Source organism: Podarcis muralis, chromosome 8 (assembly GCF_964188315.1).
Source record: "Podarcis muralis chromosome 8, rPodMur119.hap1.1, whole genome shotgun sequence".
Classification (NCBI taxonomy): Eukaryota; Metazoa; Chordata; class Lepidosauria; order Squamata; family Lacertidae; genus Podarcis; species Podarcis muralis.
In genome coordinates, this window is record NC_135662.1 from 80115712 (window position 1) to 80131797 (window position 16086).

Here is a 16086-nt window from a genome sequence, read left to right on the forward strand (position 1 = left end):
AGTAAGATGAGGGAATTCAAACCAGGTTTGGGGTGGAGAGGAGTGTGTTCTTGCAGACCAATCCCTCATCCCTTAAGTCTGGAAAAAGTTCCATTTGCTTCAGACCTTGATTTCAAATAGCACGTTAAGATAATTTTTAGGGGAAAGGCATCAGAAGCTCCAAACTTCCTTGTATCAGGTTCTTAAGCAGTGAATATTTTAGAATCTGTGAGCATTTGCATCTATGTGTGATTTCAAAGGAACAGAATCATATTCGATCCAATTACCCAAACTATTCTTAACTATAACAAAGTTGTTACAGATGTTTCTTGTATAACCTGGGAACATATGCAAATACCACACCTGGAGTACTGTGTCCAGTTCTGGGCAACACATTTTAAGAAGGATATTGACAAGCTGGAACGTGGTCAGATAAAGGATCTGGAAACCAAGGCTTATGAGGAACAGTTGAGGGAGTTGGGTATGTCTGAGAACAGATATGATACCCATCTAAACATATCTAAAGGACTGTCACATGGAAAATGGAGCAAGCTTGTTTTTCCTACTCTGGAGGGTAGGACTTGAACTAATGGATTCAAGTTACAAGAAAGGCAATTCTGACTAAACATCAGGGAAAACTTTCTGAGAGTAAAAGCTGTTCGACAGTGGAATGGATTCCCTTGGGAGGTTTTTAAGCAAAGGTTGGGTGGCCATCTGTCATGTATGGCTTAGTTGAGATTCCTGCATCACAAGGGGTTGGACTAGATGACCATTGGGGTCCCTTCCAACTCTATGATTCTAAGAGATGCAGGCAAACAGACCACAGTAGAAGAAACTGTTAAAGCTGTGAAGATTAAAAGGCACATGCAAGCCAGAGAATAACCTTCACCATCTTTTCGCCAATTAAAATCTAAGACTGCAGTCTACAAGAATTTTAACACAGGCAAGAGGAAATCCAGCTCTTGCCATTCTGTCAGCATCTATAATACCAACCTGGCTAAACTAGAAGAAAAGCAAACTTACTCCTACACAAAGTGCCTCAGAAGGCAGCTTAAAAGGTCCAGGTGTAGCATTGTTCTCTGCGCAAGCACTAGTGATTTTTGTGTTTTCCAATCACCTTTGAAGAATTATGCACACAGCATTCATAGCTGCTTTTTCTGAAATTCAGTGATTAAGAACCGGATATGATGAAGGTTGGAGCTTCTAATACTTTCCCCCTTAACTAGCTTACTGTTAACCATGGTTCTGAGAGCCCCCTGACAATAAAACGTTTCCCCTCCCTCTTGTACTGCTATGCCATATGCATATTATACGTCCACAAAATGAGATACTTACATGCTGTAAGAGGTACAACTCCTAACCATGCAAAGGCCACAAGTGTATAGTGAAACCAGTATCGTATTGCTGTGCCAATACTTGTAACCAGTCCAGCACATATGTCTTGGATTGGAAGCCGAGAAGGCATATCTGGGGAATAAACTAAGAAAAGAAAGAACAGAAAGGATTGCAATTTTACTTCTACCACTCTGAATTGTTTTTATGAGAAACATCATAGTATTCCTGCAAAATTTCCCAAGACACTGAACTGAAAATACTACATGGTCATCTATTATTATAGTTTTAAAGCCAACCTTTTCAAGTGAAAGATAAAAATTTCTTAAAGCAAAATAATGACAGAGACCAATTTAGATAAAGCCAGTCTGCAATGTGCCTTGCTTATGAAAGTGTTGCTGTGTCAGGTGGCACATCCATAAACTCCAAAATGCTCACTAGCAGTATGGGTGTTATTTTAAAATGAAAACAATGTGGTATCATATGGGATGCTATTTACATGAAGGATTTTCTAGGGCTGTTGTCAGATTTCAACCAAGCCAGTCAAACCATTGTTTCAGAAGGGGTTACAATGACTTGGCCATATCTCAGATACACAGCTTAGAGACAGTGCAGTGCCTACAATATTTAGTTTACTGGAGACAAGCACACTGCTGGTGAACATGCAAATTCACATGAAGACTCTCTGTAGCCTAAAACCACCATAAAGAAAAGTCTTTGTTTAAACACATTACAAACTCTAACCATATACTTACTTGGTGTGAAAGCAAATCTATGTTTACATAATTCACAGTATTCTTTTCTGCTGTGTTTGAGCCACTGAACTAAGCTGCAATTAAAAAGAAACATGAGTACAGTATATCTACAGTTTAAAATCTACAAGTTATTTTTGAGTGTCAGAAATTAACAGTATATCTACAGTTTAAAATCTACAAGTTATTTTTTGAGTGTCAGAAATTAAGAAAATGCAGCAAAATAATCAGTAAAATATAAAGAAAAACATTAATAATTCAAATTCAGAGAGACAGAAAAACAGAGATAATGCCTTTCTTTAAATACTCTTGTTTTGTTGATAGTGAACATGTTTGAAGAGCATAGGCATACAGTTCAAGAGCACTGCTCTCCAGAAACCGCAAATACAGCTACTCGGCTACAGTTATGAAAGGCATTCCTAAATGCCAACTAGAGCAGAAAGGTAGCATGTAAGTTTTCAAATCAAAAAAGACTAATGCAAAGGGCAAAGGACCATGCGCTACACGTGCAAGGCTTTCTTCAGCAACCCCTTTCTAGAAGCAGGCTTCTGCTCCACCTTTCTCTGTTCTCAAATGTGAAGGGACCCTCTATAGAGGCTTCTTATATTATTTAAGGGACTATGCCATCAAGGGAGAAACTGACATATCTCCTTGGATTGCATACAAAGTAAATTTACAGGGCAGAAGCTCACACCCCATTACATGTCTTCTACTATTGCAGTTGGCCCTTCACCTTCCTCTTCTCATCCATGTAGCACCTTGAAAGCCCCCCTAAATCTACACCAGAGGGTCAATGACAAAAAGGAGCAAGCATTTAAAACACCAAACACTATTAATACATAGATCTAACCCTTCTAATAAAAAACAATATACCCTTAATATCCAGAAATTCTATAAAGGGGGTTTCAGATACTTCTTGTATTATCCCATTAATTACACAGGGATTAAAAATAATATATGCAGTTTTTCTTCTCCACACCTCGATAATTCCTTAACATGTAAACCTATGCTTATGGGTTCTTGTCCACCAATTGGGAACCACAGAGCATTATTTATCTGCCAGATTCCCAAAATGTTCATAGCGATTTCATGCCGTAAGCATATATAAATAGGCATTGACATATTTTGGAGGAAAAAACTTACCATTCTTGATGAATGAATTTAATACTGCCAGTGCATACACATGGATGATAGAGAGGTTTCTCAGGAGTTCCTTCAGATCGACATACCCTGCATATGTCTGTTAAACACAAACAGAATTAATACAGAATAAAACTAATAGAAATGCTTTCCATTATAATGAGATACTTCTTTAAGTTTCCTGGTGTATCAACTTTTCCTAAATAGTAAAAAAAAAAGTGCCAAAGGAAGATCATTAAGTGTCAGCTTTTATCCTTTGAATCTAACATTGGTGCACTGCTATTATTTTAAGATAACAAAAATAGGTGAAATACTATATTTAAAGCAAGAGCATTAAAAATACTTTTTGGCAGATGTTCTTAAACAAGCATTTTTGCAAGTGTACTCTTTAAATGCAGGATGTTCTAACAAGCCACAAAGGAAGTAGCAATAGCAAGTTCTACTCCTGGCTCTTATATTGACCAGTCCAATGTTGAAGCCTAGAAGCTTCATTGGGCATTCTCCTATAATCTGAAAAACACGGCAGCAATTCACATTGCATGGGGCTTCAGTCAAGAACATAGGAAGCTGCCTTCTACTGAGTCAGACCACTGGTCCACCTTGTTTAGCATTCTATGCTGACTAGCAGCTGCTCACTAGCATTTCCAGCAGGGCTCATTCCCAGCCCTACCTGAAAATGCCAGGGACTGAACCTAGAATCTTTCGCATGTAAAGAAAGTGTTCTACTATTCAGCCATGGCCCTGATTAATCTAACACTAACACAGGAAGAATATTAAAATACTCCCAAATACAGCAGTCTCCTCAATGTTGGCAAAGACTGGTATAGATCCAAGTTTCCCTAATAACAGTGTTTAATTTGTAACAGGCATCAATGGAATACAGCCCCAATATCCATTTTCAAGGCTGCATTCATATACAATGCCAACTTAAGCCATGGTTTAGCATTAGGGTAGACAAGCCAAAGTGAGCCTTGGGTTTACACGCTCCCCACAAAATGTCAAAGGTCGTAAATTTCAGTTTCACAATAGCTGCGGTTTAGCATTATATTCAAACCTTAAATGCAATCTTAGCTACTATTTGTTGAAACAAGCCAGCTTCACAAACAATGCTTTGAAGTTGGCTTGTTTCAGAAAACCATAATTAAGATTAACCAAACTTTGTCCAGGTTCAGGTGTCACAATTTGTAGCTAACCAAAAAACATAAATGAAATCTCCTTAGCTCATCCTCATAGGTGACAAGAAAACCTATAATTATTTAAGTGTTTTCAATTCTTGACCATGCATTGGATGCCGAACAGCACTTTGTGTAACACAGCAGAACCGTAGGAAAACGTGTCCTTTATATGACAGCTCTATGATAGCTTAACAGCTGTGACAAAAATGAAATAATGTGCATGGGAAAGATCTACATGAGAGTGGCAGGGGATAGACATCACTATCCCTGGCTTACCTGGCAAGAAATTGAAAAAATAGAAGCAACGGTTCAGAACTTGATAATATTGTGAACTACCAAATACATGCACTAACAGAAAGGTTGACCTATTTGCTGGCATCACACCATGTGGCAGCTCTCCAGGAAAGCCAGTACACTCTCAGTTCCACACAACACTCTCACACATACTATAACTCTGAAAGGGCACTTTACCCATGTATCTTTCCTATTCACGTTCTGAACATATATGTGGGGAGAAAGCCAAAGGGTCTATAATCCACCCTGGAAAAGCTATGTAATGTAAACCAAGGGAATTTACATTACCAAGAAAAGAAAAAGGGAAAGACAGAAAGGCTGGATTAAATCTAGTTGCCTGTAGGCATTTCATGTATTTTCCTAAACAGTGACACAAGTGAAAAGGTTAGTCTAACCAGTTTAACCTGTTCATTAATTCAGAATTTAATAGAGGTACAATCCAGGCCAGTACGCATTGTATAAGACTCATACTTAAAAAAAAAAAAAAAAAGGCAGCTACTCATTTGCAACAGCCATGTCTGCTTTGTTGTATGGCAAAGCATGAAAACACTTGCACTCTTTTCTTTCCAGTGTTATAGTTTCTGGTTTCACTTCTGCTTCTTCTTGCTTACTGCATGACTCCCTGGCCTTGCCTCAATCCCAGTACAGAAACGCAAAGTGGGCCTGACCTTACTCAGCTGTGACCACTTGGATTTTCAGTACTGTACCAGGCTAGACTAGGGTTGGAGTTTTGCTATTGTCTATAAGAATACCATATCCTTGATCAGGAAGCCTCTTGACATCATCATCATTTATTATTATATTTATACCCCACCCATCTAGGGTCTGGACCTGGTATTGGGCCAGAGAGACAGATCAGGGGTGCTGCTGGGCTACTAACCACCCTGTTGCCCAATGGTATCCCTGATCCAGCTTGCCAAGGTAGTCTCTGGGGTATTGTTGGAGGACCATAGAACGATAATCCTGGGTGACTTTAATAGTCACGCAGAGGCTGTTGTCGGGCCAACTTGAGACAACACGGCCTCCATGACAACTATGGGTCTCTCTCAGATGGCCATTGGTCCAACATTGCCCTCTGGAGTACTCAAAGACCAACTGACAACACACTTTGAGGATAAAGTCACTTGTCTTTGGAGTGATCTTCACTCTGCACCTGTTGCAGCTCCAAATGAAGTACCCAGTGTCAGTATTGAGAATGTTTTGTGGGATCAGTTTCACCTTAGGCAATCAGCTGATGTGGAAATGGTGGCAGCAGCCATGCATCTAACCACGTGCCCCATCAAATCCTGTTCCTCCTGGCTTATTAAGCTGCACTGAAAAAGGCACTGATGTGACCACTCCTAAAGAAACTGCCTCTGGACCTTTGGATTGGAACTATCAACCAGTTGCTAATGTCCCCTTTTAGGGGAATATGGTGGAGAGGGATGTGGTGGAAGCATTCTTGGAGGACCCAGATTATTTAGATCCATTTCAATCTGGGTACAGGTCTGGCCACGGAATTGAGTCAGCCTTGGTCACTCTGATGGGTGACCTTTGCAGAGGGCAGGACAGGGGAGCGCAACTTTACTCCTGTTTCTTGATCCCTCATTGGCTTTTGATACCACTGACCATGGTATCCTCCTGGAACAGCTTCAGGGATTGGGAATTGGGGGCAATGTATTATAGTGGATCCAATCCTATCTTCAAGGGAGTCCAGAGAGTAGCCTGGGGCAAGTGCCTTTCGGCCTCCTGGAGGCTACTATCTCCAGTGATATTTAAAATCTACATGAAGCTGCAGGGAGCGGATGTTAGAAGTTTCACCGTGAGGTGCCATCAGTATGCTAATGACACTCAGCTCTGTTTCTCCATAAACTCTTACTCAGGAGAGGCCATTGCCTGGATGCAGTGGTGAAATGGATGAGGGAAAATAAGCTGAGCTTGAATCCTGGCAAGACAGAAGCACTGTGAGTAGCTCCTACAACTGAGAAACCGATCAATTGCCTACTCTGGATTCAGTATGATTTCCGACAGAAGTTAGAAACGTAACACCTATGCACTGGCTGTTGATATGCTACCAGGACAAGTTCAAGGTCTATGAGGTATACAAAGCCCTTAATAACTTGGGACCAGATTACCTACAAGGTTTCCTTACCCCACACATGCCAACTTTTTGTCCCCTTACAAGGAAAAATGGATTTAGGAGTATTGATAAGAGTGGGATGCATGGAGTGCAGGGGAGGGGTTGTACTTCGGGGGGGGGGACACTTCATTCTCCTTCTGCGGTAGTTTGCCCATCTTGTACTCAGCTCTCACCTGTGGCTCCTAGAGGCTGTCAGCATGAGACAGCAGCTACACCCCCAGGATATGGCTTTGACTGTCTCAAACCCTCAGTGAGTTAGGGACTTCCCCTGCATACAAAGACAGGCTACAGATTGAGCGCATGAGACCAATAGCGGGTCCAACAGTCAAGAAGGCAGTTAAAGCACACGCTGTAGAGGGAAACGAGGGGCAGATGGGGCTCATCAACCAGGGAAAATAGCTCATTTAGGAGAAGGAAAACTGGTCCTAAACCTCTGCTGCCTTACAGCTATACTCATTTGTGAGAAAGGCTTCAGGAGTAAACCCTGGGGGAAATCCATACCTGCTGCCTTGCAGGATATTCTTGGGAGAAGAAAAGGCTAAAGAGTCAACCCTACATAAATCTGGAGTAGATGGTTGGACCTCCTTCCTTCCATGAAACTACTGTGTAAGGTCATAGGGAGATTTGGAGCGTATGCTGATGTCACCCAACTTTGTTTCTCCTCTCTATCTGTTGCTAATGAGAGCTAATAAAATGAAAATGAATCTAGATAAGATATTCTTGTAGTGTTTGATTCGCCTCCCAAGTAGGTGATGGCCAGTCTGAGGGAAGCTGTTCCCCATATCAGTCTGCCTGTAATTTGAAATCTAATGGGGAGGCCTTGCTGATAGCTCCAACTTCAAAGGAAGTTTGGTGCTCCATCACCTGCCTAAGGACCACCTCAGTAACAGCACCTTGGATACACTCCTCCTGGAGGTTCTGCTGGCACCAGTTTATTATTTATGTCATTAAATGTATACACTGCTTGAGTGCAAAAAAAACTCAAAGCATTTTACAAAAAAAGATAAAACAGTAACAATAAAGAAGTGTTGTTTATCTTCAGGCAACTGTAGAAAACCTGCCTCTTCCACCATGCTTTTTAATGTCTTCCACCATGCTTTTTAATGTTGAGGGATTCCAAAATCACAGAAAATTCCCAGACTGAAATGGATCTCGAAAATTAGTACTGTACAAAAATGCCTGGTACAGTCACCAACCACTTAAGCATCTTGCCAAAAAAGGTAAGATTTGCAACTGGTCATATCTGGCACTATCTTCAGGTTAATGGAGTGTTTCTGTAGGTGTGATCTTGCAAATACCTCCTTCAAGGAAGCTTGGACAATTCCCTTGTGAAACAAGGCCTTAATCATCTCCCAAATCCAAGAGGCCATTCCTCCCTTAGCTGCTGTGTTGTAAGCCAGAAAGAGCAAGGGTTGCATAAACAGGTAGTCGGCCACGCTCCAAGCACCTTGCTTACATCCCCCAGCTGCAATTCAGCCAAAGAAACAAAATTACATAGTACCCCAGATACATTCTGAGACTGATTTGCAAGCCAGATCCTGGTACACAATCCTGCTTTGTAGGAGGCATTCAAACCACAGTAACCAGGTTTGGACATCAAAGCAACAGCAGTTTAATTAAGCTTGGCATGTGAGGGAGCACATGAACACACAACATGTTCCCTCTCTAAGACCTACCTTCTGAATTATCTAAAACTATATTAAAATATTGTCTAAGAATTAAAATACATTCCCCTAAAGGCTTCCAATGTTTGGGAGAGGGGAGAGAATATGTCCATTTGGTAGTGAAAACATCAACAGTAGCTATAAAACATTTACAAATGTCCTACGTGGAATCCAAAACAAGAGAAATCAGTCTCTGTCATCTGTTAGAATATACTGGACTGTGAATCTAAGAGAAGCAGCGAGTAGAACAGTCACCACTCTCTTTTCCAGAAGTAACAAATTACAGGTTTCTTGGAGCATGAAAATCTCACAGTGCTCTCTGATAAAGGTCCACGTTACTCTCCAGTACAGGAGTGGGAAACCAGAAGACCTAATACAGTTTCCCCAGGCAAATTTTTCTGAACCCTAACACCTCACCAATTTTGGCAGCAGTAGGGAACATGGAAAAAAATGAAGTAGACAGAAAGGTTTAAACATAACACCCTAATGAGGATGAGAATCTCAACCTCATGGTCATCAGACATGGGATGATAAGCCACTTTTTGACTGATCTGTACTGAAGAAGAGAGTTGTATGTCCCAAGTATGTGAATGTATGAGACAGGATTTGTGAAAAAGTGGGTGGTATATAACCCCTCCAGGGAGATAAACAAATGTGAAGGTGGGCAAAAACAATTAACTACCCCAGCTCTAATACATCCTTTAACACTGTGGTGGGAGGGGTTAACTGAATGTTTTTAAAATTAAAATTTAATACAGTTTAAATGAAGAAATCATTAAATGGGGGAAATGTTAATTTTATGGCTCTGGGTTAACATACAGGTTAAAATAGTTATTTAACTATTATTGCTCAAATACACAAGAACAATTCTAACCTAGTAATCCTAGTCAGAAAATACAACTGAATATACATTTAAACATTTTTGAAAGGGGCATGAAGTAAAGCAATTGTAGCTAACATATGCTAAGAATGGACTATCATGCCTGAGTTTACTAAGTCAAGATATACACGGGCCTTTCCCTCACACACATAGCTGCTTTGCTTGAGTTGCAGTTAAACCAATAAATGTCTCAATTAACCATACAGTCCCATTCCATCTGAACTGAGGAAGTATGGTAACCAGCTCTGAAACAAGCCAGGATGTAAAAACAAAAAATGGTTTAATATCCTGGCTTATTCCAAACCTGGTAACAGCTGGTTGAAATGGGTCCAAAATAACTGCTAGCCTATACAGCAACTCTTAAACTGAAAAATTATTATAGGCCACAATGTTCCTGTAGAGCTAAGAAATAAGATTTAAGATGGAAAATTATTAAGATTTGAAGTCTTACAAGCACAAGGACGCACAATAATTACAGGGACTATTCCACTGCACATGGAGCAAATCAGGATTCATTTTATCGCCTTCATTCTCCAAGGCCAGTGACAAGCTCTCTAGGTCCAGTCTATCAGTAAAGTGTACACTGAGTTCTTTTAACAGCTGAACCCGTTTCAAGGTGGTGATTTGCCAGACCAAGTTGCAGAGACCCAAAATCTACATATTGGGTTTTATATACGAGTCAGCTTATTAGGCCTCTGTTTTTAATATTATAGTAGAGTGAGTGATATTGGAGTCTCATTCTGTGGGCCTCCATTCAGTTAGTGAGACAGCAAGGAAAACAATCTGGCCAAACCTTGTTGAAGAAAGGGTTCGGCATACATGACTTTCTACTTGTCCAGGGAAACTGTGAAAGTGCAGATTAGGCCTTCAGCTAAATTTTCAAGTCATCACACTCCTTTTGGTCCATTATTGTCTTCACTATGCTGCAATGTTAAACAGTAACTTTGCAGTTTCTTCTACCCTCCTCAGCACCTCAGCAATTAAATTAAGTTAGGTCTTAATGACCAATAACTGGGACAAAATGTCTCAGATTCATTTGGGTTACAATCTTTACAATGTTAGGATGAACTCCTGGCACAGACTTGCAGAATCATCAGAAGACTGCACTGTTCAAGCTTTTAAAGAAGACTTTGATTATGCTTTTTTATTATTGTTGTTACATAAATTTAAAAACAATAAAATATTTTTAAACAGACAACAACTTTAAGGAAAGCAGACCTATCTGTCAAGATTTTTGGGTGTCCAATTTTAGCACTGCGGCTCCTGGAGGGCTGTTGTAGCAGCTTACATTTTCAAATGGGGTTAGGAACCTATACATCATAGGTGCCAACACTACCAGTACATTTACGCTTCATTCCGGTTACTTCTTAACATCAACCTCAAAGTAAGCAAAACCCCTCCTAAGCCCAAAAATAAATCAGACATCAAGAATAAATTATCAGAGCAATGATACAGCAAGTTAAGAAGTTCTGGGGATACATGTCCCCAAAAAGCTCACTTGCCAGCAATCCAATTTAATATCTTCTGAATCAGTAACTACTCAATTGGCTTATGAGCAAATGTTGCTGTATTTTACATAGAATGACTTGTATTTAAAAACATATACAATTTCAGTACTCTTTTTTTTTCAATTAAAGGAAATCTCATCTGAGCAAAACATGTTTCTGTGACACCATAGAATGTTCTTAATTTATTGATCACTTTTGGGTGGTGACATGGGTATGGATTAGATGTTCAGAAAGTTGTTTTTTTAGAGGACGTGTGCCACTTGTCTAACTTTTACCTAAATAAGCATCCAAAGCTTTCTCTTCCAATTACCCTTGTGACTGTTAAGCTGTTTACATAAGCAGGTATAGCATATGACATTTTTAATTCAGAACTAGTTTAGCAGGAGAAAAGGGATAAGAGAAATCAATAGGAAAAAAAGAAAAGTTTTATGGTGAGACGATCATTTTTCTACCACGACAAGCTGAACAATGCAAAGATGCACAATTTACCCAGGAGTGCAAACATTATTAAAAGTAAGCAACAAACATCTCACCAGGTGAATCCACTACATTTTCCGAATCATATTTTGAAACAGAAGATGAGAAATAATGCCATGTTTTCAACACAGAGTTAACCCTCTTATTTCCCTTTACAAAGTGAAAGAAGAAAAGTTTATCAAAAGCCTATAGCTGTAGCAGCAAAGGAATTACTGTGGCACAAACTTTGATGCAGTTGGCTCCTACTTATAAAACCTAATGCCATTTAGTCTTCTAAGGTACCCCAGGACCCTGTTACCATTTCCTACAAGAAAATGCTTAGCACACCTACGCATAGCTGTTAACTTTTCCCTTTTTTTAAGGGAAATTCCCTTATTCCGAATAGGATTCCTCGCAAGAAAAGGGGAAAGTTGGCAGCTATGCACCTACTATTCTGGAACATGTCCCACTCAGCAGCTTTTGGAGGGTGAGCTGTAAAAAAACATGCCCTACTTTGCAGCGGAAAAAGAAAACAAAAACCAAGCAGCTGTCAAAGCTCACTGCAGCTGCCTACAACTGTAGCCTCACCTCTCTGAAAGGTTACCTAAGATCCACACTACTATGGAGGGAGGGGAGGGGAGTGTAGCCAGCTCACACACATCACCCCAGTCATAGAATCAGGGAATTGTAGAGTCGGAAGGGACCATGAGGGTCATCTAGTCCAACCCCTGCAATGCAGGAGTTTACTTGCCCCTGAGATTTAAGAGTCTCAAGATCTACGGACTGAGCTATCCCAGAGGACTGACACCTAGCTCAATCCAACCCTACTGGACATTGCCTTTCCCTCGCTACCAAGGAGGGGATGCAGGCCAGGGAGGTATTGATTTGTTCTTGTTTTTATGTACGTATTTTGTGGTTGGTTGGTTGGTTGGTTTTTTCTAATATAATGTTTTTGCGCTGTGAAGGGACCCGAGATCTGCAGACCGGGTTGGGGGGGGCATACAAATGTCAACAATCACAACCACCTTACACACACACACACACACACACACACACAGAGCGTTCCGTTTCTGATGGGGTGTTTATTGGGTCTTTTTTGTTCTTGTTTTTATGTATTTTGTGGTTGGTTGGTTGGTTGGTTGGTTGTTTCTAATATTATGTTTTTGCGCTGTGAAGGGACCCGAGATCTGCAGACGGGAGGGAGGCATACAAATGTCAACAATCACAACCACCTTTCACACTCACACATACACACAGAGCGTTCCGTTTCTGATGGGGTGTTTGTTGGGTCTTTTTTGAGAATCCCGAACCAGCATCCCCCCCTCCCCCAACAACAACAACACACAGCTGTCAATAAGCACACACAAAACACCCCCGTGCCGCATCTGCTCGCCCCTCGCGTGCTAAGTTCCCACACCCCCTCCCAGAGCAACAACATGCCTCCCTCCCCGCCCAAAAAAACCCAACAACCCACAACCATCGGCACCCCGATGTTTAGTTGCAAGGTTTTGCCAACCACGACCACACACAATTGCCATGCACACCACCGACACACACAAATCACACAGCGACCGACAACAACAACACACCTCCACACGCATACCAAATATATATATATACACAGAGAGACACCCCTCCCTGACAGGCACCCCCCCGCGACGCCAACCGTCCCCGAAGCGGCACCTGAGGCGCCCCGGCGGGCCAAGGGAGGGAAGCTCAGGTGAGGCGCGCAGAACCCCCCACGGGACGCCTCCCCGGCGCAGGCCAGGCTATTTCCCACCCCCCACCCCCGACCCTCAGGCCGACGGCCCGGACTCCTCCCCGCCCCTCCGCTCGCCCCCCCTCCCGCCCCCCTCACACAAGCCGCCCGAGGCTCCAGGCCGTTACCTTCCTCGGCGGTCTCCATCTTGTCCGGGTGACGCAGGCGGGGCGTGACGCAAGCCAGAGAACGTGGGGGCGGAGGGAGAGAGAGGGAGCGATAGAGAGGAAGAGAGAGAAGGAACGGGCCCAGCGGGCTCCCGGTAGCCAGGGCCCGCTGCGGCCTTGCCGCGGGCTCCCCCTGGAGGTTTCTTCGCGTCACAGCCCGTCCCCTCAGCGGCCTCCTCGCCAGGGGAGCGTCACAGGAGAAGAGTTCTCCCCGAGCGCGGCGCGGCGCGTCACAAGCGCGGCGTAAAGGCCGCGCGTGCGTCGTTGGGGAGCGCGGCGTACAATAACCGCAGCCAAGCCCGGCTTGGCTAGGTAGTGAAGGAAGGGGTTAAGGATCACAGAGCGGTGGGTTGCTAGAGAAGGCACGGCTAGGCCACGCCCCCTCAACTTCCGGGGAAGTTGGGGGAATGTTGTCTTTGGTTCCCCCCCCCCCCCTGTTTGAACCATATAGGTAGCCGCATAACCTAGCCAAGACTCTGTACTTCTAGAATCATAAAATTGTACAGTTGGAAGGGTCCCCCAAAGGTCATCTAGTCCAACCCCCAGCAATGCAGGAATCTAAACTGAAGCTTGAAGATATTATTATTATTATTATTATTATTATTATTATTATTATTATTATTATTTACTGAAGATTTTTGCCTGCATTGTTTCTTCTGCAGGCAGTGCCAGATTTAAGGTAGTGCAGGCGCAGAAAGAAGAAATGCCACGGCACGCCTGTGTCATCCCAGCCTGACACCTTCCTCAGCCCCAGCTGCAGCAAAACATGTCTCTCCTGTATCAGCCTCTACAACCACAGCAGAAATCGGGCAGCCCGGTGTTGGAAATTGAATTCTGCAGGCAGCAAAGAACAAAGGCAGCTAGCAATTAACTTGTTTAATGGAACTATTTTTCCAACTCCCATGTTTCATAATTGAAATAAAGCTATGGTATGAGTTGTCCATTGATTATTTTACAGCAAGCTTCATGTTACAGCATTTGTCACGCAAAAGTGACATAGTGGCCAAGTTCACATGAGTGTGCAGGCTTTGGGAGAGGAGATTGCAGCCACTTCTCTCTCTCTCTCACACACACACACACACACACACACACACCCAAAATTATGGCACAAATTGACTTGGCTCAGCAGAGCTGGGACTTTCTTTTTTCTTAGGCTGCAAATGGCTAACATAAACACATGCTGGCAGGTGGATTAGTAACTTGTAGACTTTTTTGCAGGCCTGATTCTAAGCTAAATGTCACACTCACTGAGGCAGACCAGCCATTAAACAGGGTGAGGCCGCTGCCTCAGGCGACACAAGTGCCCCAGGAAGAACATCCATGCTTACCCTGCCTGCCCCCCACTTCCACCTCAGCAAGATCACATCCATTTTGGGCGAGATCTAGCGGAGCGCATGAGACCTGAAATTTGGGGCGAGATCTCACCCCAAATCAGTGCAGTCTTGCCTCAAATTGCCAGCAATGTCAACAGCGCTACTCTGCCAGAGGTGAATGTGGCAGGGTAGGTGCAGGTGGCAGGAGACTAGATAAAATGGACCCATTTCAACTATGGCATCACATCTCCACAGAGGCAAACAACTTTATCTTTGAAGTCCTTGGCTGATGCGTAATAGCAGGCATCGCAGGGCAGATCAGCTGATGTCAAATGCTTCACTGCTGGAAGTATTGTGTTCACTGCAACACAATAATGATTTTAATACTTCAAAACATCCCGGAAAAAGAGCACGGAGTAACAAGCAGGTATAATTACACCATTGCCTCATAGCTAAGTAGTAATCACAGTGGCACCTAATTAAAATTTATAATGGTTGGCTACACCCATTTTCTGATATTCCCAAATGGCCTTCCTTCCTCTAAAGAAGAGATGACTAAACACATATTTTATTAGAGTTAACCTAGTACATTAGAAAGAAGCATGTCAAAATTATCTCACCTAAATAGAAGGAAATTGTAATAGTATTTCCTTTTTTTTCTTTTAATACTGGGGGGGGGGGGGGACCACAGAATTCTTTTGCAAAAGGCAGGCAACTGGAGATTCTTACATTCTAAATGTAGACACTGGGAGCAAGTAAAGAGTCATCACTGTTCAGTATTGCCAAATCCATAAACCAGGACAAGGCCTTCCACATTAACACTTCTACTGTTTCACATTTATTTAGCACCACTGGCTAAATCACCAGAGGTCATTTTTCATCATTTAGGCATACCTGTGATGTTGCACTTAATCATACCCCTTAAGCCACCCTGAAGGTTTGTGGTGACCATCACAGCCTTGGGTAGCATAGCAGGGCTTCCAGCAAATCCTATTATCTTTTCAATGGTTCAGTAGTATTACGCCATAAGTGACGCACAAAAACACTTCAGTTGCACCATGCTAAGACCAGAATTGGAGAGCTACTTTTACAGAGCTTATACCAGGCATAGGCAACCTAAGGCCCATAGGCCGGAGGTGGCCCAATGGGGGTCATTTAACCGGTCCATGGACCCCCACCGCCTGCTCGGGGACCCCTCCTGCCCGCTTTGTTGGCTCCTGTGCACCATGCTAAACCGGCATGGAGTTGAGCGGGTACCGCCTTCTGCGACGCTGGGCGGCTTCCCATTGGCTGCAGGAAGCTCCTGTAGCTAATGTGAAGCTGTGCACGCTTCCTCTGCACCGGAAGGAGCACCGGAAATGGTGTGTGCGTGTGCATGCGCACTCTGGCCTACTACGGCGTCTGCAGGATCACAAACCGGCCCATGCCCCAAATCTTTGCTGATCCCTGGCTTATGCAGCTGAACAACCCCTTCCTCTGTTGTTTACTAGTGTCTATTTTAGATCTGTTTTAGATTCTTAAGTCCCTTTGGATAGGAACCTGTCATAT

The 16086-nt window shown here is 42.8% G+C and overlaps 1 protein-coding gene and 1 long non-coding RNA gene across 2 annotated transcripts in view; one reads left to right on the plus strand and one right to left on the minus strand.

Moving 5' to 3' along the window:
- MARCHF6 (membrane associated ring-CH-type finger 6) overlaps nucleotides 1-13352 on the minus strand; it is a 44806-nt gene extending 31454 nt beyond the window's left edge. Inside the window, exons 1-4 of the mRNA XM_028737971.2 lie at nucleotides 13187-13352; nucleotides 3207-3303; nucleotides 2067-2140; nucleotides 1315-1458 (exon numbers count right to left, since the gene is read on the minus strand). Of these exons, the coding sequence (XP_028593804.2) occupies nucleotides 1315-1458; nucleotides 2067-2140; nucleotides 3207-3303; nucleotides 13187-13205 (334 nt within the window). The 5' untranslated portion in view covers nucleotides 13206-13352. The remainder of the gene's footprint in view (nucleotides 1-1314; nucleotides 1459-2066; nucleotides 2141-3206; nucleotides 3304-13186) is intronic.
- Nucleotides 13353-13443: 91 nt separating this feature from the next.
- LOC114601027 (uncharacterized) lies at nucleotides 13444-14172 on the plus strand. The gene is made up of 2 exons (XR_003707728.2): nucleotides 13444-13537; nucleotides 13888-14172. It is a non-coding gene; the product is annotated as an uncharacterized LOC114601027 (long non-coding RNA).
- The last annotated feature ends 1914 nt before the right edge of the window (nucleotides 14173-16086 follow it).